Below are 24,479 nucleotides of genomic sequence, written 5' to 3'. Positions count from 1 at the left end.
GGGTTGGATGGGACCTTGAGCAGGCTGATATAGCGAGTGGCAGCTGTCTGTGGCAAGGCCTGATGTGGGTTGTGGGGAATCAGAGCTTGTTGGGCCCTGGGTGTCTCCTTACTCCTGCCGGGAGGCTCTAGGGCATCTGGAGGTTCATCCCAGGGTCCCTGAGCTTCACCAGCCTTCTAGAGTCTGAATCATAGTGTGAGGAGGAATCGCTAGGTGCCTTTCCCACACCTCTGTATGAAACACTGCTCGTCACACCAGGACTCTGTTTGCATAACTGATGAGTTATGGGGATGTGGTTTAGGAGCATGGTGGTGATGGGTTGATGGTTGACTAGATGATCTTAGAGATCCTTTCCAACTTAAATGATCCTATGATTCTTTGTTGGCCTGCAACATCACAGGTGGTATGGCAGTAGAGGCTGAACCTTCCGAACAATAATCTGTTACATGTTGTTGCTGTGCAATAGATGGCAGCAGAGGGGCAGTCTGACAAATGGTGTCTGACACGGAAGTATGTATGAAGCAAAGGTGTGTCACTGAATTCCTCCATGCAGAAAAGATGGCACACACATCCATTTGATGCTTGCAGAATGCTGATGGAGACCAAACAGTGCATGTGAGCACCGTGAGGCGGTGCGTGGTGTGGGCATCAGTGGCGACAGTGGGTCACCTCCAGTGGTACAGATTTTTACAAAAGGGGCATGCAGGCTCTCGTTCATCACTGGTGAAAATGCATAGATAATGGTAGTGACTTTTTGAAAAATAGTGTTTGTTGCTAAGAATTTGCTTTATCAAATATTATTATTGTGCTCTTTGTATCTTTGTAGTTTACATGGAAATAAATAGGGGGCATTACTTTCAGAGTGACCTACATAGTAACTGGGCTCCTCCACTGGACAGAGCTTTTCCAGTCAGACAGCATCCAAACCCACTGTGTAATCACCTGGTTTATTGGCTATCCTTGCACTCACATGGGCAGCAACAGCAGCAGTAACTTCCAGCAGTGTGGTGCCATGGCAAGCCTTAACTGTGTCTGGCTGCTCTCTGAAACAAGCCTGGAGCTGGCGCTCCTGCGTGCAGTCGTAGCCTGCATGCTGGGTACGTGGGCGGAGGGGGGACATAGAGCACAACCAGTCACATAACCCACAACAAACAGAACTGATGCCAATACTTGTGATGATGGTAGTTTGTTTAATAGTGTTAAAAACAACTGTGCTCATCTCCTGAACATTTTGTTCTTCTTTTTGACAGATTAATCATCTGGTTAAATGTATTCTGGTTTATGGATAATCAGCTGCACTTTTCAGCTTTAATGTTAGCACTTGGAAAAGACCTCAAGCATAGCCCTTCCCATCACCATCCTAAAATAAAAGAATTATAGAATAGCGTGGGTTGGAAGGGACATTAAAGGTCATCTAGTTCCAACACCCCACCATGGGCAGGGCTGCCACCCACCAGCTCAGGCTGCCCAGGGCCCCATCCAACTTGCCCTTGAGTGCCTCCAGCGTGGAGTACCCACAGCTTCTCTGGGTAGAGGGATAAGCTTGTCTTAGAACAGGACAGCTAAAAGCAAATTAGCATAGACTAACACAGGGCATCACCTGTAACATTTTATTAGAAGGGTACAAAATCAAACCTGGAAGAAGCCCTTGATCGCCAAGGTTCGCTGCTTCGGAGCTGTCCCAGCCAGAATCGCAGTGACTGACCACAAGTTACAGGGGGTTTCAGTCAGTTCCTTCATACAGGTAACTCCTAGATAACAGAGCAGCCCGGCAGCTCTCAAGAGCAGCTGAAGTGAAGTGGGTGTTGCCAGGACAACAGGTCTGCATCCACACCCTCTGCCTAGAAAAAGCCATGGGGATAGAGAGGAGGAGTCGGGGTGAATCACACGTGCTGTTCAGACGAAGTGAAACAGTCATTGTTCTCTGGACACAGCAAGGTGTAACTATGGTCACCGCACGGTGGCGAGCTGCTGCAAAAAGGAACATAGAGATCCAGACTGAAAGCATGAATGTCCATGACACAGTTCAGGTCTCAGACTGCAGAGAATGCCTGGCTCTGTTGCTGCTACAGGAGGGCAGCTGGGATACCACCTGTGTGCAGTGTGAGCAGGTGGATGATCTGCTCAGCCTGGTGGTAGAGCTAAAGGAGGAAGTAGAAAGGCTGAGGAGCATCCGGGATTGTGGGAAGGGGATTGATTGGTGGAGTCATAAACTGCCATCCCTGCAGGAGGGTTGCGGGGGAGATGCTCCTGAAGCAGTGGGGGGTCATCTGCTGTCTCACAGTCAGGTGGAAAGGGGCGACCTCAAAGACAGCAAGGGATGGAAACAAGTCCCTGTTCGGGGCAACAAGCAGACTGCCCCTCAGCCTGTCCCACCTTCCCAGGTGCCCTTACGTAACAGGTATGAGGCTCTGGAGCTGGATGGACTGTCAGTTGTGGATGTCAGTGAAAGTCCATCCATGCAGAGAGGTTGCCCAAGGCTAGTTAGTCTGCTCCCCGTTTTGCTACGTCAGTCAGGAAAAAAAGAAGGGCTGTCATCATAGGGGACTCCCTTCTGAGGGGAACCAAGGGCCTGATATGCTGCTCAGACCCGTCCCACAGAGAGGTGTGTTGCCTGCCTGGTGCCTGGGTGAGAGATGTTGCTAGGAACAGCACTCACCTGGTGAAGCTCTCCAATTATTATCCATTACTGGTTTTCCACATTGGAAATGAAGAGGAGGCAAAAGAAGTTCTCAGGTGATCAAAAGGGACTTCAGGGCTCTGGGCAGATTGCTGAAGGGATCAGGAGTGCAAGTTGTGTTCTCCTTTGTCCTCTCAGTTGGTGACTGGAATCTGCACAAAAGGAGGAGGGTGGACATGCTGAATGAATGCAAATGGTGTTGCACTTAGGGCTTTGAGTTCTATGGCCTGGGATGCAGCCTTGAGAAAGGGGGAATGCTGATAGTGGACGGGAGCTGACTGTCTGACTAGAAGGGCCACAAATATTCTTTGGAACAAGCTGTCTGGGCTGGTTACGAGGTCTTTAAACTAGATATGATGGGGGAAAGGGGTGTACTGGGTGACAGAGAAGCACGTGGGAATGCTGTCACCTTGGCAGGCAGTAAGGGAAAACCCCAGACTTGTCCTGAAGATATTAGGGAGGGCTGCTCTGAGAAGGCAACGAGGCCAGTAGTTGAAGTGCCTCTGTACCAATGTGTGCAGCATGGAAAATAAACAGGAGGAGCAAGAAACTGTGGTGCAATTGGGAAAGTATGACCTAATTGCTATTACAGAAACATGGTGGGATGAATCCTATGATTAGAATACCCTGATTGAGGACTAAAGGTTTTTCAGAGGGGACAGATAGGGTAGGAGGGGTGGCGGAGTTGCCCTCTATGTTAGGAAGTGGATAGATTGCAAAGAGCTGTGTCTGCAAACGCAAGAATATTGGTTTTTTTGGGTTCTTTGATCATGGAGCAGTCTACTCAGCACCTGGTATGAGGGCTGCCGATGGTTATCATCTATCCCAAAGGGGGAAACGGATCCCTGCCCAGGAGTTGGCAGGACTTGTAGAGAGGGCTTTAAACTAGATATGAAGGGGAAAAGGGATAAAACCAGGCCCGCTAGAAATGAGCCTGGGGGAGTGGTAATGGGATTAGGGGTGAGGCGAGGGGCTCAGCTGAAGTGCATCTACACCAATGCACACAGCATGGGCAAGAAACAAGAAGAGTTGGAAGCCACTATGCAGCAGGCTAACTATGATCTAGTTGTCATTACAGAAACATGATGGGACCACTCTCATGACTGGAGTGCTGCGATGGCTGACTATAAGCTCTTCAGGAAGGACAGGTGAGGAAGGAGGGGTGGCGGGGTGGTTCCTTATATTATAGAGTGCTTTGATGTTATTGAGCTTGAGGCTGGGGATGATAAAGTTGAATCCCTATGGGTAAAGATCAGGGGAAAGGCTGACAAAACAGACATCTTGGTGGGCATCTGCTACCGAAGCAGGATGAAGAGACAGATGAGGTGTTCTATGAGCAGCTGGTGGAAGCTGTGCGGTCGTCAGCCCTCATCCTCATGGGGGACTTCAACTTCCCCGACATATGCTGGGAAGACAACAAGTGCAGAAGAAGCAGTCTAGGAGGTTTCTGGAGTGTATGGAGGATAACTTTCTGATGCAGCTGGTGAGAGAGCCGACAAAAGGAGCTGCTCCTCTAGACCTGCTGTTCACAAACAGAGAAGGTCTGGTGGGAGATGTGGAGGTAAGGGGCTGTCTTGGACAGAGTGACCATGAAATGGTAGACTTATCGATTTTTGGTAGAGCCGGGAGGGGGAACAACAAAAATGCTGCCTTGGGCTTCTGGAGGGTGGACTTTGAATTATTCAGAAGACTAGTAGGGGGAATCCCCTGGGTTCCAGTCTTAGAGAGTAAGGGGGTCCAGGATGGCTGGTTGCTCTTCAAAAGGAAATAGTAAAAGCACAGGAGCTGGCTATCCCCCTGAGCCTCAAAATGAGCTGGCGGGGAAGAAGACCGGTGTGGACGAATAGGGAGTTATTCTTGAGGATCCAGGAGAAAAAGAGAATCTATCTCCTCTGGAAGAAGCAATGGGCAACTCAGAAAGAGTACAGAGAAGTTGTTAAGATGTGTAGAGAGAAAATCAGAAAGGCAAAAGCCCAGCTTGAACTCAACCTGGCCGCTGGGATAAAAAGGAACAAGAAACTCTTTTACAAATACAGAGGTAAGAGGAGGACTAAGGAGAATCTTCACTCTTTACTGGATGAGGCTGGGAATGTGATCACTGAGGTTAAGGAAAAGGCAGAGGTTCTGAATGTCTTCTTTATGTCTGTCTCTAGAGGTCAGACCAGATATCCTCAGGGAACTCCACTCTCTGACCTGGTAGTCTCAGCTGGGGTACAGACTGAACCCCCCGTGATTCAGGAGGATGCAGTCAGAGACCTACTACTCCAGCTGAACTGTCCTAAGTCCATGGGGCTAAATGAGATTCACCTGAGAGTGCTGAGGGAACTGGCAGAGGTGATAACCAAACCTCTCCATTATCTATCAGTGCTCCTTGTTGACTGTTGAGGTTCCAGAAGACTGGAGGCTTGCCAACGTGACTCCCATCTACAAGAAGGGTTGTAAGTAGAATCTGGGTAACTACAGGCCTGTTAGCGTGACCTCGGTGCCAGGGAAGGTTATAGAGCAGATTGTCTTGAGGGAGATCATGCGGCATGTGCGGGACAACCTGGGGATCAGGCCTAGCCAGCATGGATTCACAAAGGGCAGGTCCTGCTTGACCAAACTGATCTCCTTCTATGATCCAGTGACCCGTCTGGTGGACGAGGGAAAGGCTGTTGATGTAGTCTACCTAGACTTCAGCAAACCCATTGACATTGTCTCCCACAGTATTCTCCTGCAGAAGCTGGCAGCCCGTGGCTTGGACAGGTACACTCTTGGCTGGAAAGCCGGGCCCAGAGAGTGGTGGTCAATGGAGCTAAATCCAGCTGGCAACTGGTCACGAGTGTTGTCTCCCAGGGGTTGGTGCTGGGGCCTGCCCTCTTTAATATCTTTATTGATGACCTGGATGAGGGCACTGAGTGCACGCTCAGTAAGTATGCGGATGTTGGCTGGAAGAGTTGATCTGCCTGGGGGTAGCAAGGCCCTACAGAGGGATCTGGACAGGCTGGAGAGCTGGGCTGAAGCCAGTGGGATGTTTCAACAAGTCCAAATGCTGGGTCCTGCACTTTGGGCACAACAACCCCAGACAACGCTACAGGCTTGAGGTGGAGTGGCTGGAAGACTGCATAGAAGAAATGGACCTGGAGGTATTGATTGATGCTCAGTTGAACGTGAGCCAGCAGTGTTCCCAGATGGCCAAGAAGGCCAATGGCATCCTGGCTAGCATCAGAAACGGTGTTGCCAGCAGGAACAGGGAAGTGATTGTCCCCTGTACTCAGTTCTGTTGAGGCTTCACTAAGGGCAGATCGTGCCTGACCAATGTGGTGGCACTCTGTGATGGAGTGACGGCTTCTGTGGACGGGAGAAGGGTGATGGATGTCATCTACGTGGACTTCTGCAAAGCCTTTGACATGGTCCCTCACCACATCCTTCTCTCTAAATTGGAAAGGTGCAGATTTGAAGGATGGACTGTTCGATGGATGAGAAATTGGCTGGCTGGATGCAGCCAAAGGGTTGTGATCAGTGGTTCTGTGTCAGGGTGGAGGCTGATCACAAGCAGTGTCCCTCAGGAGTTGGTCTTGGGACCAGTGCTCTTCAACATCTTCAGCAGTGGCACAGATGATGGCATCGAGTGCACCCTCAGCAAGTTTGCGGATGACAGCAAGCTGAGTGGTGCAGTCAATACATTGGAAGGAAGGGAAGCCATCCAGCAGGACCTGGACAGGCTGGAGAAGTGAGCCCATGAAAACCTAATGAGGTTCAATAAGGCCGAGTGCAGGGTGCTGCACCTGGTTTGGAGCAATCCCAGATATTTATACAGGCTGGGGGAAGATCTACTTGAGAGCAGCCCTGTGGAGAAGGACGTGGGGGACCTGGTGGATGAGAAGCTGGACATGAGCCAGCAGTGTGTGCTGTAGCCTGGAAGGCCAGCTGTGTTCTGGGCTGCATTAAAAAAGGGGTAGCCAGCAGGGAGAGGGAGGTGATTGTCCTCCTTTACTCAGCTCTTGTGAGGCCCCATCTGGAGTACTGGAGTCCAGGCCTGGGGACCCCATTACAGGAAGGATGTGGAGCTCTTGGAGCGGGTCCAGAGGTGGGCCACTAAGATGATCAGAAGGCTGGAACACCTCTCCTATGAGGAAGGGTTGAGGGAACTGGGCTTGTGGCCTTCCAGTACTTCAAGGGAGCATATAAACAGGAGGGGGAGTGGCTGTTTACGAGGCTGGATAGTGATAGAATAAGGGGGAATGGTTTTAAACTGAGACAGGGAAAGTTTAGGTTAGATATTTGGAGGAAGTTTTTCACTCAGAGAGTGGTGACGCACTGGAACAGGTTGGCCAAGGAGGTTGTGGATGCCCCATCCCTGGAGGCATTCAAGGCCAGGCTGGATGTGGCTCTGGGCAGCCTGGTCTGGTGGTTGGTGACCCTGCCCATAGCAGGGGGGTTGAAACTAGATGATCATTGTGGTCTTTTTCATCCCAGGCCATTGTATGATTCAATGGTTCTATGATAAAGCAATTGCTTTATTGCTATTTTCACACACATTTTCTGTTTTGCAGTAGATTTTAAAACTGGGGCATTCAGAACAAACATCCCCTATTTTTCTGTGTTAGAAACCTGCCTGTCTTTAAATATGTTCTCCATCACTCCTGTAGTAATTATTCAGCCCTTAGAATGTCCAGGAGGCTCTGTGCTTCCCATGAGGCAGCTGCTGAGCAGTTACACAGTCCCAGCACTCAAGTGTTTGGGAGCACACACCATGCTCCAACGGCGCACCTGGAGAAGACCCATTTACTCACTGGTACATGTTTAATGCCGTAATGAACTGCTCACTTCCTGCTGGCTCAGTTCCATGAGCTGCCCCAAATGCAAGTGACAGCGCTTGCACAGCCACCGCTGTCAGCACTAAAGAAACGAGAGAGAGAGATGTGTGTGGTGAGGAAGGCAGTAGGACTGCTTGCTCCTTTGGCGAGTAGTGGGTCAGTGAGTCAGCCCAAGCGTGAGCCTGCAGTGCAGGCACTTGAGTGCAGTGACAAATCTAAACTACCAGGGATGTGAACTCAACACTGGATTTAGGCTAAAACTGCAAAGAAACGCCCTCAGGCATTGTAGTGCAAGGATTTTACATGGCTTTTGTGTCTTTTATAATATATCACCGAATGTTATGATTTCAATTTTATGAGGGAAAACTGTGAGGTACAAAATGTGGCAAATAAAATTCTTAAATTGTCACTAATATGCCAGTTAGGTAAAGCTCTTTGGTTTCTCCTTCACTTGAGTGATTTGAGATCTGGTTATTTTGATCTATCTAATTTATTTTTATTAGCTAATTCTTTATACAAATTCCTTTTAAAGATTGAAAGAATCCCTATAAACTCATTCATACTTCAGCTGCCTTCAAAATACAATTCTCAGACTTTATTCCAAACAGTCGTCATAATTTCTTCTTGTTTCAGCTTTTGTATGTCTCTCTGAATTAATTCTTTGTATTAATCCCATTAGCCATCCATTATCTTTATCCACTTACTCTATAATTTCTTTCTTACCCTTTAATCTGAGCATGTCTTTACCCCCCCATCTTGACAATAGTGTTTCATGGGAAACTCAGTTCTCTAGTTACGTAACTTTGGTTCTTGAAAATATTCCCTTTTTCTCAATTCAGTCATAAGATTTCATGCACCTTGAAATTAAACTTTGTAATTAATGTTGTATTCATCATGGCATTCCTTTGCCTAAAACCAAGGCTTTTCAACCTTTGTGCTCATCATGTAATTTCTCCCTTAGTGTTTAAAATTATAATGGTAATAAAAATGTCATCATCTAGTTCTTTGAGCATTATCACCTGAACTGCCTAATTCTGATAGCTCAGTCAATGGGAACCAGAAACTTCAGTACTCAGAAGAAAGCAAATTTCCATAGTCATTATCTGCAGTTTTGAAAATGCATAGAATGACTGAATTGTGGGGATTGGAAGGGACCTCTGGAGATCATTGAATTCAATCCCCTGCTAAAGCAGGTTCCCTACAGTAGGTTGCACAGGTAGATGTCCAGATGGGTCTTGAATATCTCCACAGAAGCAGACTTCATAACCTCTATGGGCAGCGTGTTCCAATGCTCTGTCCCTCTCAAAGTAGAAAAGTTCTTCCTTATATCCAGATGGAACTTCCTGTGTTCCAGTTTGTTCTTGTTGAGCCTTTTCCTGTCACTGAGTACCACTGAAAAGAGCCTGGTTCCATTCGCTTGTCATCTGCCCTTTAGATATTTATAAGCATTGATAAAATCCCCCCTCAGTCTTCTCCAGGCCGAACAGTCCCAGGTCTCTCAGCTTTTTCTCCTTAGGGAGATGATTCAGGCCCCTAATCATCTTTGTTGCCTCCTGCTGGACTCTCTCTAGAAGTTCCTTGTCTTTCCTGAACTCAGGAGCCCAGAACTGGACTCATTAGTCCAGATGTGTCCTCAGAATAGATGGGCAGAATCACCTCCCTCAATACCATAGGCCTTCCTGGCCACAAAAACACACTGAAGGCTCACAGCCAACCTGTTATCCACCAGGACATCCAGGTTCTTCTCAGCAGAGCTCCCTTCCCAGGTCAGCTGCTAACCTGCACTGATACATGCAGTTATTCCTCCCGAGGTGCAGGAGGTGCAGGACTCTACACGTGCCATTGCTGAACCTCACAAGATTCCTCTCCACCCAACTCTTCAGCCTGTCCAGGTTGCATTCATTCTTAATGAAAGAGCAGCTTTTCTCCATGTCATCCCAAACAGAAGAAAGCGTAAATGCAGTACCCGTGCAGAGACATGACTTATAAAGCTGCTGATGAGACACAATAATGTTTTAATTTTCTATTTGATTACTAGCCAAGCTTCTGGAACCTAATTATAAAATTCAAAGTAAAATTTCTGCTATAAGATTTAAAGTTGAAAAATTACTATGCTCAACATTTGCCAAACAGTGTGCTGCAAATAAACATTCTCCTGGTCAGATCACCGACTAGATCACCAGTCAGCTTTCTGAATTGTTGATAATCTGCCACTGGCTTCTGGTGGCTTACTCAGTCAACATTAGATGCACATTAGATCTCTCAAAATAATGTACATTATTGAAGTGAACAAGTGTGGACAAAGTTAACTGTGCCTCTGAACATTCTGAAATTGATATGCTTGCCAATAGAGTTTTACAAATAAAGATGAGTGCGGTATTATTAAAAAAAGTACTATGAAACAGAAGAACAGCACTGAGATCAGTTAAACAAAAATATTCTCCTCCAACCATATTTTGGAAGCCTGAATTTTAGGTATTTTAGATGAGCATATTTTCTCTTCTGTTTGTTAATTTTGTTCATATTGTTTCTGTACACCACCATTTCATCTATTATATCTGAATCATCACTTCACTGCTGGTGTTAAAGGATTTAGATCTGCAAAAATGGTAAGCAGGCAAAATTTCGAACATGAAATTATAGAATTCTCTATTCTGGGAGATGTAAGAAGGTTGACTGGCAAAACTGTTAGCTTGAACTTCCAGAGGGTGGACTTTGACCTGTTCAGGACGCTTGTCGCAGGGGTCCCTTTGGAGTCACTCCTGAAGGATTAAGGGGTCCAGGAAGCCTGGACGCTCCTCAAGATAGAAATCTTAAAGGCATGTGAACAAGCTGTTCCTGACTGCCATAAGGCAAACTGTAGGGAAAGAAGACCAGTGTGGATGAATCTGGAATTATTGTTGAGACTCCTGAAGAAAAAGAGAGTCTGTGTCCTCTGGAGTAAGGGACAGGCTTCTTGGGGAGATTACAAGGAAGTTGCTAAGGTATGCAGGGAGGAAGTTAGGAAGACAAAAGCCCAACTTGAACTCAGATTGGCCAAAGCAGTAAAAGAGAATAAGAAATCCTTTTATAAATACAACAACGGTAAGAGAAGAACCAGGGAGAATTTCTATCCTTTACTTGATGCAGCGGGGAGTGTGACCACTGAGGATAAGGAGAAGGTCCTCAACACCGCCTGTACATCTGTACAATAGGTGGATCAGTTATCCTCAGGGCACTTTACACCCTGATCTGAAGTCTGGAATGCTACACAGAATACACCCCCAGTGATTCAGGTGGAGATGGTTAGAGAGCTCCTCCTCCATCTGGACTGTCACAAGTCCATGGGACCGGATGGGCTCCACCCTCGGGTGCTGAGGGAGCTGGTGGGGGTGATTGCTGAGCCCCTCTCTGCCATCTACCTGCATTCCGGGTTGTCTGGAGAGGTCCCAGAGGATTGGAGGCTTGCGATGTGACTCCCATCTACAGGAAAGGCTGTAAAGAGGATCCAGGGGACTACAGGCCTGTCAGCCTGACCTCAGTACCAGGGAAAGTTATGGAGCAAATCATCTTGAGTGAGATCACACAGCATGTGTATGGCATCCAGGGGATCAGGCCCAGCTAGCACGGGTTCATGAAAGGCGGGTCATGCTTGACCAACCTCATCTCCTTCTATGACTGGGTGACCAGCCTCGTAGATGAGGGAAAGGCTGTTGATGTAGTCTACCTAGACTTTAGCAAAGCCTTTGACATGGTCTCTCACAGTATTCTTCTGGGGAGAATACTGGCTGCCCGTGGCCTGGACAGGTATATCCTTCCTCGGGTAAGGAGCTGGGTGGAGGGCTGTGCCCAGTGGGTAGTGGTTAATAGAGTTAAGTCCAGCTGGTGACCCATTACAAGTGATATCCCCCTGGGGCCCATCTTGTTTAATATCTTCATTGATGACCTAGATGAGGGGATTGAGTATACCCTCAGTAAGTTTGTAGATGACACCAAGCTGGGAGGTAGTGTCAATCTGTCTGAGGGTAAGGAGGCCCTTCAGAGGGATCTAGATAAGCTGGATCGCTGGGCTGGGGTGAATGGGATGAGGTTCAACAGGGCCAAGTATCAGGTCCTGCACTTTGGCCACAATAACCACATGCAGAGCTATAGGCTTGGGGTTGAGTGGCTCAATAACTTTGAAGAGGAAAGCGACCTGGGGGCGTTGGTTGATGCTCAGCTGAACATGAGCTGACAGTGTGCCCAGGAGGCCAAGAGGGCCAATGGCATCCTGGCCTGCATTAGAAATAGTGTGGCCAGCAGGAGCAGGGAGGTAATCATCCCCCTAAGACGGGGGTAGCCCAAGCACAAATGGTGGCACGATGGGTCGCTTATCTCAGCCGGAGGAGTAGTCTATTCTCATCACCATTAAAGGAAGAACTTCAGAAGATCCTAGGCCCAGTGACGTATCACAGTGATGCACCAGAAGAAACACCGGTCGCTCCACCAGAGAAGAGTCCTGTTCAGGAGGGAAAATATCCTATTCCTGAAAATGCCTACTACACAGATGGGTCCAGCAAGGGCAACCTGAGCAAGTGGAGAGCAATAGCATACCATCCTTCCACCAAGACAAATCTCAGTTTGATGAGGGGGATGATCAGAGCAGCCAATGGGCAAAACTGTGAGCTGTGTGAATGGTTATAACCAAGGAACCTGGTGACAGTATCCTGAATATCTGCAAAGATAGTAGGGCTGTGTACCGGGGGCTCACTCTGTGGACTGTACAGTGGGCCACCCAAGAATGGACTATCCATGCCCGACCAATCAGGGGCAAAGACATGTGGTTAGACATATGGACTACAGTTAAACACAGGACTGTACATGTTTACCATGTCTCTAAACTGATGCCTGCCTACGGGACAACTCAAGTCATCAGAGTGACCAAGGGACCCATTTTACTGGTGCAACGATACAACGCTGTGCAGAAGAAAACATCAAATGGCGATTCCACCTGCCATATAATCCAACGGAGGCAGGCCTCATTGAACGTTATAATGGTATTCTCAAGGCTGCCCTGAAGACAGACTCCCAGTCCCTGCAGGGGTGAACAAAGACACTTTGTGAAACCCTGTGGGACCTGAACCAAAGACCTCAAGATGGCAGACCCAGTGCCCTGAAAATACTACAGACAACCTGGGCCTCTCCACTTAGGATCCAAATTACGCACACTGACAATCAGGTAAGACCCCAGATTGGTAATTAAAATAATCTTCTGCTCCCTGCCCCTGAGAATTTAGATCTGGGTACCCATATTATAAAATGGCCTTGGAAGGTGCAGGTAGGATCTAAGTGGTGTGGCCTACTTGCACCCTGGGGGAGATTATTGGAGTTGGGAGGCTCAGTAGTCCCTTCAGTGATAGGTACATGGCCTATGGATATTGTGGTCAACATTCCAGTCTTCATTGCTAAAGGGAGCCCCATCATGTCCATATGGTAGATCAGGACACCGCCTTTAGTGCCTGATATAGTTATGCAGCCACAGATATCTGGCTAAAAGGTGTAGTACAGGCAGCCGGGATATGCCCCAATACAAGCTGAAGTATTGACCCAGGATAGAAATATGGCCTGCATCTTGCTTTGGAGAGCAGACTTTCCCTTCCTAGTACCTTTGAAACATCTGTATTACTCCCTGTGAGTCTCTGAGCCTCCAGGACCACCAGAAGGAACAAAATATCCTCAAAGCGTTCCAGTGTTGCTGCCAGATCATGTGCAACAGCCAGTGATGATCTACACGGGACTGATGAAACATAGATGGACTTGCACATCATGATTACATGCCTCCCATAACACCATCAACCACTGGCCTGTACAAGAACATGAACCTTCACCAACCATCGCTCATCTTAAATTGTGTCAACATACATCGCAACACAAAATTGTATAAGCATCGCAATGTGCTGGATCTCCATAATAGGAAAGGCTCACCCTTTAGTTAACCCAATCATTGGTTCACGCCATGAAGGGGTGGAGTGTATGGGAACTGTTGATTACAGCCTGAACCTCTGATTGACCATGTGAGGCAAGCAATGAGTCAGCCACGGGAGCACAGGTGAAGGCAATTCACCTGTGCTACCGGAAGGGATGGAGCCTGGCTCCACCTTTCCTAGATCCCATTTAAGAGCTGACTGCCACTGAGAAAGGATCTCTTTCTGGAGATTGCTCCTTGTGGAGTTTATTGAGAGTCTATAACATCGGTGAGCATTTTCCATTTCTTATCTTTCCACCACGATAATCCTACTTAGCCTAACCTCTGTACACCTATTGATTGTACAATATGTCACAAATTTTATTTACTCTAGAGGAAAATGCAAATGCCCTTATTACTTCAACACTGTACCAGCACTAAAATCTTACTTCATAACTCAACTGTATGTCTGGTGAGATAAGGAAAAGCTTACCATGAAATACAGGACACCTGCAGTCTCAACGCAATACCTAGAAGAGTGCCAATGTACCTGCCAAAAGAAAAAAATAGGGCAGAGAACAGATGGGAATCTCTTAATCCTCTTTTTAGTCTTCCTTGACTCCACTGTAGTTTAATCGATGTCTGTTGTTTTGACTGTCAACTGCTGAGCATCTCCCCTCTTCCCACATTCTCAACTGTGAGAACAGTACTGCACACCAGTGATTCAGGTGAGACACAATTCCATTCCTCATTTTAAATGTTAACTTTTAACATCTCTTTCAAGCTTCATGCATGGCTACAGCATCTACTACTTGCCAGTTCAGAAGAGAAAAGCTCACTTTGCTTTAATGTGGCCTAGCTCTCAGGTGAATTTTTTTTTTCTTTAAAAACATACCCCTAGCCCACCTTAGACACTGGGAATGCTGAAATTCTGGCCCTTTAACAAGCCAAAAAAATTTCCACCAAATTCAGTAGTGGCAGAAACATCAGAACATTACCTTGCAGATTCAGAAGTAATTCAGAATTGGAATTAAGCAATACAAACACCTGCATGGCTGAGAAGCATATTAGTAAAGAAAATGGCATAAAAACACTGAAAAGCTACATAACAAAATATGGAGGAACAATGTTAGGGTGGTTAAAATGCATGAAAACTTTGAATAGAAAAATGCCAGTGATTATTCTATGAACAAGATATTGATCTAGAAAAATCTGAGAGACATATATATAGGAAAAAAAGTAAAACTATAATAGATCTCAGTAAAAACATAAGATGATACTATTTGAAGAGCAAATCTTAATGCGGAAGTATAATGTACAATTAAAAACTACTGTCCTGAGCTACTGCAAATACAGAATGTATGGAATATAATTCTGTTATTAGTAAGAAGCTGAATTTTCTTTGTGTAGCTGGAAATCTTTTTTTTTTTTGTTAGCACAAAAATTACAGTATTTCCATAAAATGCAAAAAGTAGCATGGAAGTTACAATAAAATGAGTATATAGTTAACATTATAGGCAGAGAACAAGAAATCCTTACCCCCTTGTCAGATACATTCCCAAAGGATTACTGTCTACCAAGACTGTATGTAGCAGTGCCACCTTGTGACCAATGCTATGACAATTTCATCTTAAAAAACAACACTGACAGACACACATTACATCAAGTAATAGAATTCTCCCTTTGTTTTACACACATATTAAGCTTACTTTTTTAAATCTAAGTACATGATGTACAAAACTGAAACAGAAATACCCAACTTATATTTTGTAACGTAAACACAATATTTGGAAGCTGGCACCTACACATAATGGACAGAAGTGATTCTCACAATTAAGTCAGATGAAATGTAATCTGTCACTGGAGAAAACTGGGACAAAGAACAAACACAGTCAGCCATCTCTAAGAAGATCAGCAGCAGCCTCAGCTTTATTACTTTCTCAATAACACAAGATCCTGAGTAGAGACATGTCCCAGAAACTCAGTTAAAACAGCAGATCACTTTTCCACCTTCTTCCAAGAAAGCTTCTATAACAGTCAAAGTCTTCCCAAAAATCCAGAACTGGGCATACCAAAGTGCCAAGCATCATCCCTCTAGTCCCATGCACAACTCCAGTGCTATGAGAAAAGGTGGATAAATATGTATCGACAGTGCTGTGTGGTAGAAGCAAACATTTGAACAACAGTCCACAGTGACAAATATATTCAGTTATTTATGAAGTGATTGAGCCTCCTACAGGCCTTAGGAAGGGAGCAATGAAGCAACATACCATGAAGACTAAACCTAGCTCTAGGCACTTTGAACATCATATACTGACCTGCATAGAGCCAAATTCCTAAACAAAGTGAGGGTCCATTAAGCTAGCAGTACCACCAAGAGTCATATGATATTTGTAAAATTAGTGCCACTACAGAAGAAAAAGGGAAAAAGTTAACCACAGAGTATTGGATAAGATAGGGGCTGTTGAACTTTAAGTCCCTCAGCTGCTGCAATACTTCTCAAAAGATGGAGCATTTTTTCTGCAGGTAGATTAAATGACTCAAACAACTTTTTATGATGCTCAGGTACTATTAAAAGGCTAAGTAGAATAACCCTGTTTTCTGTAAAGTGCTGGAAACTGCCCTCTCATTGTACTCACAGTAAGAGGGTAATAAAGTGCTCGCATGCTAAAGAAGAGAGCAAACAGAAAGAAGAAACAATTCTTTCTCTCCACAGAGCATCTCTCTACTTTTATTTTTAGTGGGTCACAGCTAGCATAACTCCCGGGATACAAATACGGTGAAAAAAACTGAAAACAGAAAAGTAAAAAAAAAATTACAAGGGGGGATAGGTAAGGTAAATAACCTTGTTCACTGTGAACATACTTCTGAAACATGGTTAAAGAAAGGCAGTACAATTCACTGGAAGCAAAAACCAAGTGACTTAGACACAGTTTTTCCATTGGCCATGACCTGCAGCTAAATATATACAGCAATAACACACAGAAACTACTGGAGTCACTTATGCATTCTTTCTGTGAGCCTTTTTTCATTTGTATACTAAATAACAAAGGGACTGGTGTGTTTGAAAATAATGCAGGAAAAAAAAGTGCCACACACACTGGAGACAGAGACTTGCCAGGAGATTCCTTCATTAGTCCCTCCCTTGGTTTTGTTTACTGGATAATACCCTTTTTCTCCATTTTCCTTCCTCTTACCCTGTTCTGGGCAATCATTGAAAAGAAAAACTGCACATTTGTGTCCTAAATACACATAACAAAAGAAACCCACTTGCATGCAATGCAATATAGCACTTGTCTAGCTGTAATTGATTCAGATATTCCTTACAGCCTGCACATATCTCTCAGCAACATTACCACTTTCTGACAGAATGACTGCAGTCGTCTAAATCTCATCCTAACTTAATAAGGAAAGAAGCTCAGGCATAGTATGGTCCTTAACTTTACCCACAGCAGTATCACAGAATCATAAAATAGTCTGGGTTGAAAAAGACCACAATGATCATCTAGTTTCAACCCCCCTAGTGTGCGCAGGGTCACCAACCACTAGACCAGGCTGCCCAGAGCCACATCCAACCTGGCCTTGAATGCTTCCAGGAATGGGGCATCCACAACCTCCTTGGGCAACATGTTCCAGTGCATCAACACTCTGAGTGAAAAACTTCCTCCTAATATCTAACCTAAGCCTTCCTGTCTCAGTTTAAAACCATTCCGCCTTGTCCTATCACCATCCACCCTCATAAACTGTCATTCCTCCTACTGTGTATATGCTCCCTTCAAGTACTGGAAGGCCACAATGAGGTCTCCCTGGAGCCTTCTCTTTTTCAGGCTAAACAAGGCCAGTTCCCTCAACCCTTCTTTATACATTCAGACTTTCTTCAGTATTTAAGAGACAGACTTCCACGCAGTAGGCTTATAACAAAAAAACAGACCATCTTTTATTTTTGTTATCTCCATGTTTAATGAATGTTTGTGAACTTACAAAAATATTTGTGTTAAACAATTTTGCCTCAATCAACAAGTAGAATTAAGAACACATCAGTAACATCCGATTCTCTTTGAAAAGATCTGGCTCCTGCACATATCAACAAACAATTCAAGAGCTTGTTTGAACACGTTCATATTGCTACCCTGCCAAGTATTCGTTTTTTAAAATAAAATACGTAGTTCTTCCATTACTCAGTATAGGAATTCCTACAGATACTGATCAGGACAAACCTCAAAGTTTGAGTACAGAGCCAGCTTTTAATCACATCTCCTAGGTGTCCATAAATACCTCAAAATTCTCAGACAGTTGTGCTGGTGTATCACACATGCCTAGGCAATTTCCACCCAGCCCTCCAACTTGATATGAGTGCAACGATGCTTCAAAAACATTCATTAATACATCTGGAACATATAATTTGAAAAAACATAACAGTTACACTCTTCAGAAGCTGGTTGTTTTTTGTTTTTTTTTTTCCCTTGGTGACAGGCCAAACAAGAATAGTAACTGAACTTTTCCTCATTATCTTTCAGAATGTACTGAACTGCTGTTTCTAGAAGCTAGGACATTATTAACTAAATCTTCCATCCAGTTCTAGAGAAGGCACAAATATTTCCAGCTATATGAAAAACTTAAGTGCACTAGAACAAATAGAAGTACTTGTAATGCTCCAGCTTTACAAAATAAAAATACAACAACAAAAAGTTCCGGAATTCTTACAGTGATTAAAACGAATTCACTAGGCCACAGCATGACAATATTTTCTGGCTACAGAAGCCCTACATTTCAAGTTCAAAAAAAAGTAAACAATGAAAAATATCAGCTGCTCATATCACTTTTCCATACACAGAGATGATTTTTCGCACCACATTCAAACCTTGTAACCTTATAAAGGAAAAGGTCTCAGGATAAGACTTCCAGTTTGCCATCCTGTGGCACTCTACTGACAGGGTCAACAGAACTACATTCTGCACTCCCCAGCCATGAAGCAAATACCTTTGACTTCTGCAGCACAAAGGAAGGATTGATAGCCAAAGCTTCTACTGTCTTTTGTTACAGACAACAATGTTTCATTTATTTGAGATCTAAGTAACTCCAAATACTGTTTTTATGTACTATACATAATGCTTATAGAGTGGGGGTGTATCTCTATAGGAAGAACTGCAGTCTGCTCTGTGTTGCAGTCCATTTTCATGAGCCAACGTGGGCAAAACTTGCATCACTGATGTTCAGCCAGCTTCTAAGAAAAGTTAATAAACTATTTATGTGCATTAGAAAGGCAGATGTTCTAAAGATCTGTCCCAACAACACTGCTTCTTAGTCTGAAGCCATGGCATAAATTCCAGCAGCTTATCAGCGTGAATTGTCTCTGTTCAGATTTATCTGCCTTACTACATCACCAGCAAGTCTTGAAATGCAACAGTAGTGTTTTTTAAAGACCCTGCCATATTTCTAGTTTTAAAGGTTAAACGGAAGAAAAAATGAAATGCAAGCATGCTACATTTATCATTCTCCCTTTGAAAATGTCCCCATTCGCCTTCAGAATCAAAGTCAAAATTTTACTGGTTAGGACATTTTCTGTGTGAGAAAGCAACACAGTCCACCAGACTCCTGCCAAACACTTGTTGACTTTCAGTATAGTCATTTCTCTGATGTGTATGACTAATGCGCTAGCCTGAACTTTTAAGCCTCTTCCCAGTTTTTCTAGTTCGGAGCACAGAGTGAGGCAGCCACATCAATATTTTAATTTAATCAGAAAGCAGGCTGCTAAGAAGAACATCAAGCAGAGTGCCACAGATTAGAACTGGATTAAATAGAAAGGAAAAAACACATTAAAATGCTCCAGAATTAAATTCAACTTTCTTCCTATATTTAAAACTAACCTCCAGGCTTCATTTCAGAGAAAAAAGTAGGTTTTCAGGGAAATTTAATTTTCAGAAGTCTGGGTGGTAAGAAATAAGTATTCAAAATAGTCAATCCATTAGGACAAGTGCATATTCCATTTAAAAGAAAACTGAAAGCCTGGTGTGCAAATACCTGCAACTAAGTACTTAACATGGCTATTCTTCAAGAATAATTGTATGCTTGCCATGTGTAATTTCATATACTCCATACAGTTTATTATTGTTGATTCCAGCCACATCTCAATTTTACAGACTAAACTGTTAATGTCAGATTTACAATTCTCTTAGTATCTTCTCAGTCAAATTAACATTTTCACATCCTTCTGTATTCTGGAGCCAAATGTGTAGTTTCTTAAATGTATTTTTTCACTCTGAGAGTAAAAAAGGTCTACAGTGACATTTTTCTGTACAGAGCCTGATCTTCTTCTTTATCAGGATGAACCAAGGTGACCAGTTTTATAAACAGAATTGGCTTCAAGTATTCAGAAGCAAAGAAAACTTCACAGCTATGTAAGGATGGCTGTGACAAATACCCATCAAAAGGATAAGGATACGTGCCTTGCTGAACAATGGCACTATATGTCCTGTGCAGAACAGAAAGTTTACCTGATACAAATCTCTCAGAAATTTCAGTATCAATAACAGTTCTGTTCAAACTGTTTCAAGAACAGCCGCTATTTCCTTGAACTGTCTGAAGAAGTTCTGAAAAGCAAGAATTAATATAAATTTTAGTTGCACAAAGAAAAGCCTGAACTTAAGAGCAAACTATCACGTTAGGCAAAATCATTTTATGTTTCTCACATTCCTTCTTTCTTCAGTTACAATTTGCATGTTGAACTGGAAGTTTGAGCATTTCTTTTTGTGAGATGGTTGCCATCTGGATGCACTAACTATTCAGTTGTACGTATGATGAATTATTTGTATGACCGTGCTTACTGATAGGAGAGGATGCTATGGGAAAACACTCGAAATAACTGCTAAACCACAAAAGAAAAAAAAACAAAACAAAACGCAAAAACTACTCAGGCAAACACGTCTATTCCCAGTTGAAATAATCCACATTTCTCACACAGAGCAAGCATCCCTTTCTCATATTAGCTGAACAGCAAACTATGAAATAGGTTTCAGCCGATGGAATACAAGATTTCAGAACACTCAAGAATTCATAATACCTTCCTTAAAGTCCCTTCTGTCCAACTGCCAGGACTTAACCTGAGGTTAGCAATTTCACGGAATCAGAATACTCACCGTTTTTGGTAAGGCAGAGGGATAGAATTGAGGAATTTAGATCTGCCTTTTCTGCTAAGCCAAAGTGTAAGAGAACAAACTGCTGCTGAATTAACATTTTAGGCCAAGTGGTGCAGAATTAAATACCACAAAATAGGTACTTATCTTCAGTATTTTAAACAATTACTTAGTGTTTAGTCTTTTAATTTCCATATTAGTAAGCATCACAACTGTATATAAAGTACACATTTGCTTTTCCACAACTATGTCACCAAAAGGACTGAATCAAATGACAAGAGACGACATAGGATTACAGACCTTGAACTGTGGGACTGTCATTTCAAAACATTTGTTGGTTATTTGTCCTGACGGGTCTGCTACTTTTAGTGTCACCGTAACATATGGATACTTCAGAGACCTGCAGGTGTCAGAGCTCATTGCAACTCCCAGTTTCCATTTAATATCTACAAACTGCAGAGAAAAAAGTTATTGAAAAGAGTACTAAAGAAATATATAGCCTACTGTTGCTATAGTTTTGGGCAGATGTTTTGATAGACAATATAGGACATTAAGAGCCCATATCTAAATAGGAAATAAACATACACAGATATTATTTTGATTTGCTGTTCCCTTTAGTAGTGGAAAGAAAAATGATGATTTATTTCACTTAATCTATTTCACTTTGTAAAATACTGACAATATTCAAGAAGTGCTAGAAATAGAAGCTTAAGTCACAGAGTTCACTTGGCTTGTATGTCATTTGTGTTTTTGACATGTTCTCATTAGAAGCTTCTAAATCAAATGGAAACATGAGAAAAAGCTCAGAGTACACAAAAATTTTACAGAAGCAATAACTGAAAAAAAATGAAACTATCAGTAACTGTTTTGTATAAAGAACATTGTAAACACATTTCAGACTGCATAAGTTACCATTTTTACCCTTTCATGACAGGAAGAAATATTTAACATAGAAGTAAGGTGAGCTTTCAGAAGCTTACTACCCAGCTTCAAACAAAGACTTCTTTTTCCTCATTTCTGGGCAATCAAGATACGCTTTGTGCTTGACAATACAACAGGCACAATGAAGCACTGCCAATTCAGAAAAATCATTAGTTCAGATACATTGTATTGTCTAGTTACCTGGCCCACTGTGGTCACATTTCCTTTATCTTCTGGCACACTAACAGATTTGCCCTGCTCATTCCATACATGACGAATAACCTGTATCGCATGTTTAGGCAGCGTGTTGACTGTGCTGCCCAAGGCAGTGATGAGCTCCTCTGTAGAGAGATTGTTCCTGGCTGCTGTGCTATAGGAAAATCCAAACAACACCATATCTGTTTAATTCTCCAACAATTTAAGACTATTAACCAGTATTATTAACTTCAAAATGTGGCAGTTTAATTAAACATTTAGGAGAAGCAATTTAAGAAACTCAAGAGGTATTTAAGGACCTCCAGGCAATGGTATAATTTGCACTAACAGGAGTCAAATGATGCAATGAGCTCCCAAATAAAAAGGCAGTGAGTCTAGAGGAAAGGCCGCAAAAAGCACTACTCAATTAACTCCCATGGAAACATCAAGCAAAAAAAAAAAAAAAAAAAAAAAAAAAACCAGAGAGAGAAAAAAGCACTCCGGTTCCAAAGCTTACAGACAGGTTCAAAGAACAACAATTTCCTCTCTATTTTTGTAGTTACTGAGTCTATATGTGTAGGTACCACACTTTTTTATCCTTATGAACATAAACAAAGCCCTTTTCCCAAATCATTTTATTTCATGCATGTTACGTTGTAACATTGCTATTTTGTTGTAATATTGCTATTAGGTTGGTATAGAGAGGGAAAAAAAAAAAAAGAAAGATAAGGAAAATATAAATTATTGTGTGCTTACCTAAACAAAAAGGACACAGCATTAGTTATTTTTGCCAGGTCACCAACATTAACCTCAATCCCAGATGTTTGCAGTCTCTAATGATGATCAAATAATTAAGATTACAACTTTTGAGTTTAAAAAGTTTCTTATAAGTACATACATATGCACGCACAAGTTATTTAACCTGCAGAAGGTATACATCACAATACATAATGTTATTATGCTTGCTTTTAAGTGCTAATATCCAAACTTACCTGACAAAGTTCAATTGTATTTACACCTGGGATCTTATGGTTCAGATGTTGAATTATCTGCTCACACTGCAAAGAAAATAAATTTAAAAATATTTTCAAAGCATGTTTTAATAAACTAGATAAGCAAGTTTGAAAAGAATCATAGAATGGCCTGGGTTGAAAAAGACCACAATGATCATCTAGTTTCAATCCCCTGCTATGTGCAGGATCACCAACCACTAGATCAGGCTGCCCAGAGCCACATCCAGCCTGGCCTTGAATGCCTCCAGGGATGGGGCATCCATAACATCCTTGGGCAATGTGTTCCAGTGCATCACCACCCTCTGAGTGAAAAACTTCCTCCTAATATCTAATCTAAACCTTCCCTGTTTCAGTTTAAAACCATTCCATTCCCCCCTCTTTTATCACTATCCACTCTTGTAAACAGTCGTTTTAATGCTTGGAGATTACAACAGCAATGAAAACTGGTTGACATAAAAATGGACAACAGGATGAGATTTTAAATGGAAAATGAAAAATAAGATCACGTAAGCAACTGAAATAAAAATCAAACCCAAGAAAAATCAACTAATTCAAAACTTTTTGGTATTACCTCACATTTTCTTTCTTAACATGTCATTTTCATAGTAATGAATAGCCATCTTCTTCAAGTGCACAATGCTTTATGATACAAAGAAGCTGAATTTTTTCAGGACTTATTGAGCTTTATATCTCATTAAGACAACAAACAAAACCAAAACCTTAAATGTCTTCAGTAATGAAAACAAACTTTAAGCCATCCTTCTGCTCTGGCAGGGCTGGTCTATTTCACGTAAACCTATGTCATATATACATAAGCTCCACTTTGCAACACGCAGAAAGCAGTGAACTGAAGGAGTTTTGCTGGGATCTCTGTGCCTGAAGCCCTTCCATATCCCCCTTGCTGTTCTACTTACTAGTTCTGCAAAAAAGTCTTGAGGTATCAAATTAATCTTATCTGCTGCACCACCAACATCTGAAAAACACAAACAATAGTGATCAGAAGCAAGTCCTTTAAGCTTTATTAGTAATAAATCATCTTTGTAGAAATCATAGGCTTGCATGGTATTATTTACCTCAAGAGCAGAGCTTTATTTAATGGATTTCATCCTGAATTATATCAACAGATCAGGAATAGGAATGACAGATACCTCAGAGCCCCAAACACAGCCTATGCAATTGCACAGTTTGTCAGCACTACTGTCAAACAAAAAGCCCCCTTCTGCAAAAACTTCCCAGAAAGCCGGGCAGGCCCAGGGCTGCCCTCGGGCACTGAGGACCAGCAGCAATGAGCTGCTGCCCTCGAGCTCAGCTCACCGCAGCCGAGAGAGGGACCCTGTCCGGACCTCCTCCCAGCAGCTGGGACCTCCCGTAAGCCGCTGGAGGAGCGCCAGGTTCCCCAGGGCCCCTCGGAAACAGGCCGCACCGCTACCTGAGGAACAGGCTCTCATCGGCGCGACACACTGAGAATGAGAATCCCCAGGCGGCCTTCCCGCTAACCCGCAGACCCGGGACTGAGCTCTTTCCCACTTCCCCTCAGCTGCCGTCCCCTCACCCAGCGCCTCCAGAGCCCGCATCAGCAGCACAGCAGAGCCAGCAGCCATAGCGCCGCGATCCCGACGAGAACCCACTTCCGCCACACAGCGTCCGGCGCTCTGATTGGCTCCGAGCGAGACGAGGGCGGAGCGGGGCAGGCGGCTGAGCAGAGCGCATGCGCTGTCTTCTCGGCGCCAGGCTCTGGGAGGGTGGGGTTTGTGTGTTGGCGCCCCCTCAGCCTCCTGCTCCCTGGGCGTCGCCCAACAGCTCAGGACAGGCATG

The 24,479-nt window shown here is 43.6% G+C and overlaps 1 protein-coding gene across 6 annotated transcripts; it reads right to left on the bottom strand.

Moving 5' to 3' along the window:
- Positions 1 to 1,596: 1,596 nt before the first annotated feature.
- On the bottom strand, positions 1,597 to 24,479 carry COMMD6 (COMM domain containing 6). 6 transcript variants are annotated; one of them, XR_016461463.1, is made up of 10 exons: positions 24,217 to 24,479; positions 23,579 to 23,637; positions 22,644 to 22,709; positions 22,408 to 22,484; positions 21,658 to 21,826; positions 20,836 to 20,988; positions 19,897 to 19,992; positions 13,896 to 13,952; positions 2,660 to 2,832; positions 1,597 to 1,971 (listed from the first exon to the last, which is right to left on the bottom strand). XR_016461463.1 is itself a non-coding variant. In XM_090130684.1 (8 exons), exons 1-7 carry the CDS (start codon positions 24,476 to 24,478, stop codon positions 19,942 to 19,944), a joined length of 837 nt encoding a protein of 278 aa, XP_089986810.1. In that variant the 5' UTR covers position 24,479; the 3' UTR covers positions 17,338 to 17,790; positions 19,897 to 19,941. The 6 variants fall into 6 exon arrangements, 1 of the variants encoding a protein (XP_089986810.1); XR_016461459.1 differs by having other exon boundaries at positions 1,597 to 1,841; XR_016461461.1 differs by lacking the exon at positions 13,896 to 13,952 and having other exon boundaries at positions 1,597 to 1,841.

Source organism: Phasianus colchicus, chromosome 1, assembly GCF_987193195.1.
Source record: "Phasianus colchicus chromosome 1, bPhaCol1.hap1.1, whole genome shotgun sequence".
NCBI classification, from domain to species: Eukaryota; Metazoa; Chordata; class Aves; order Galliformes; family Phasianidae; genus Phasianus; species Phasianus colchicus.
The sequence above is the reverse complement of the archived record's forward strand: the minus strand, read 5'-3'. Positions and strand labels throughout refer to the sequence as shown.

What these genes read in the sequence shown, in the direction of transcription:
- COMMD6 (XM_090130684.1), bottom strand. Translation starts at nt 24,478, where the DNA reads ATGCCTGTCCTGAGCTGTTGGGCGACGCCCAGGGAGCAGGAGGCTGAG. An exon ending in GCGGGCTCTGGAGGCGCTGG is followed by an intron (nt 23,638 to 24,216) that starts GTGAGGGGACGG and finishes TGTGTTTTTCAG; the next exon opens with ATGTTGGTGGTGCAGCAGAT. An exon ending in AAGACTTTTTTGCAGAACTA is followed by an intron (nt 22,710 to 23,578) that starts GTAAGTAGAACA and finishes TTTTCTTTGCAG; the next exon opens with TGTGAGCAGATAATTCAACA.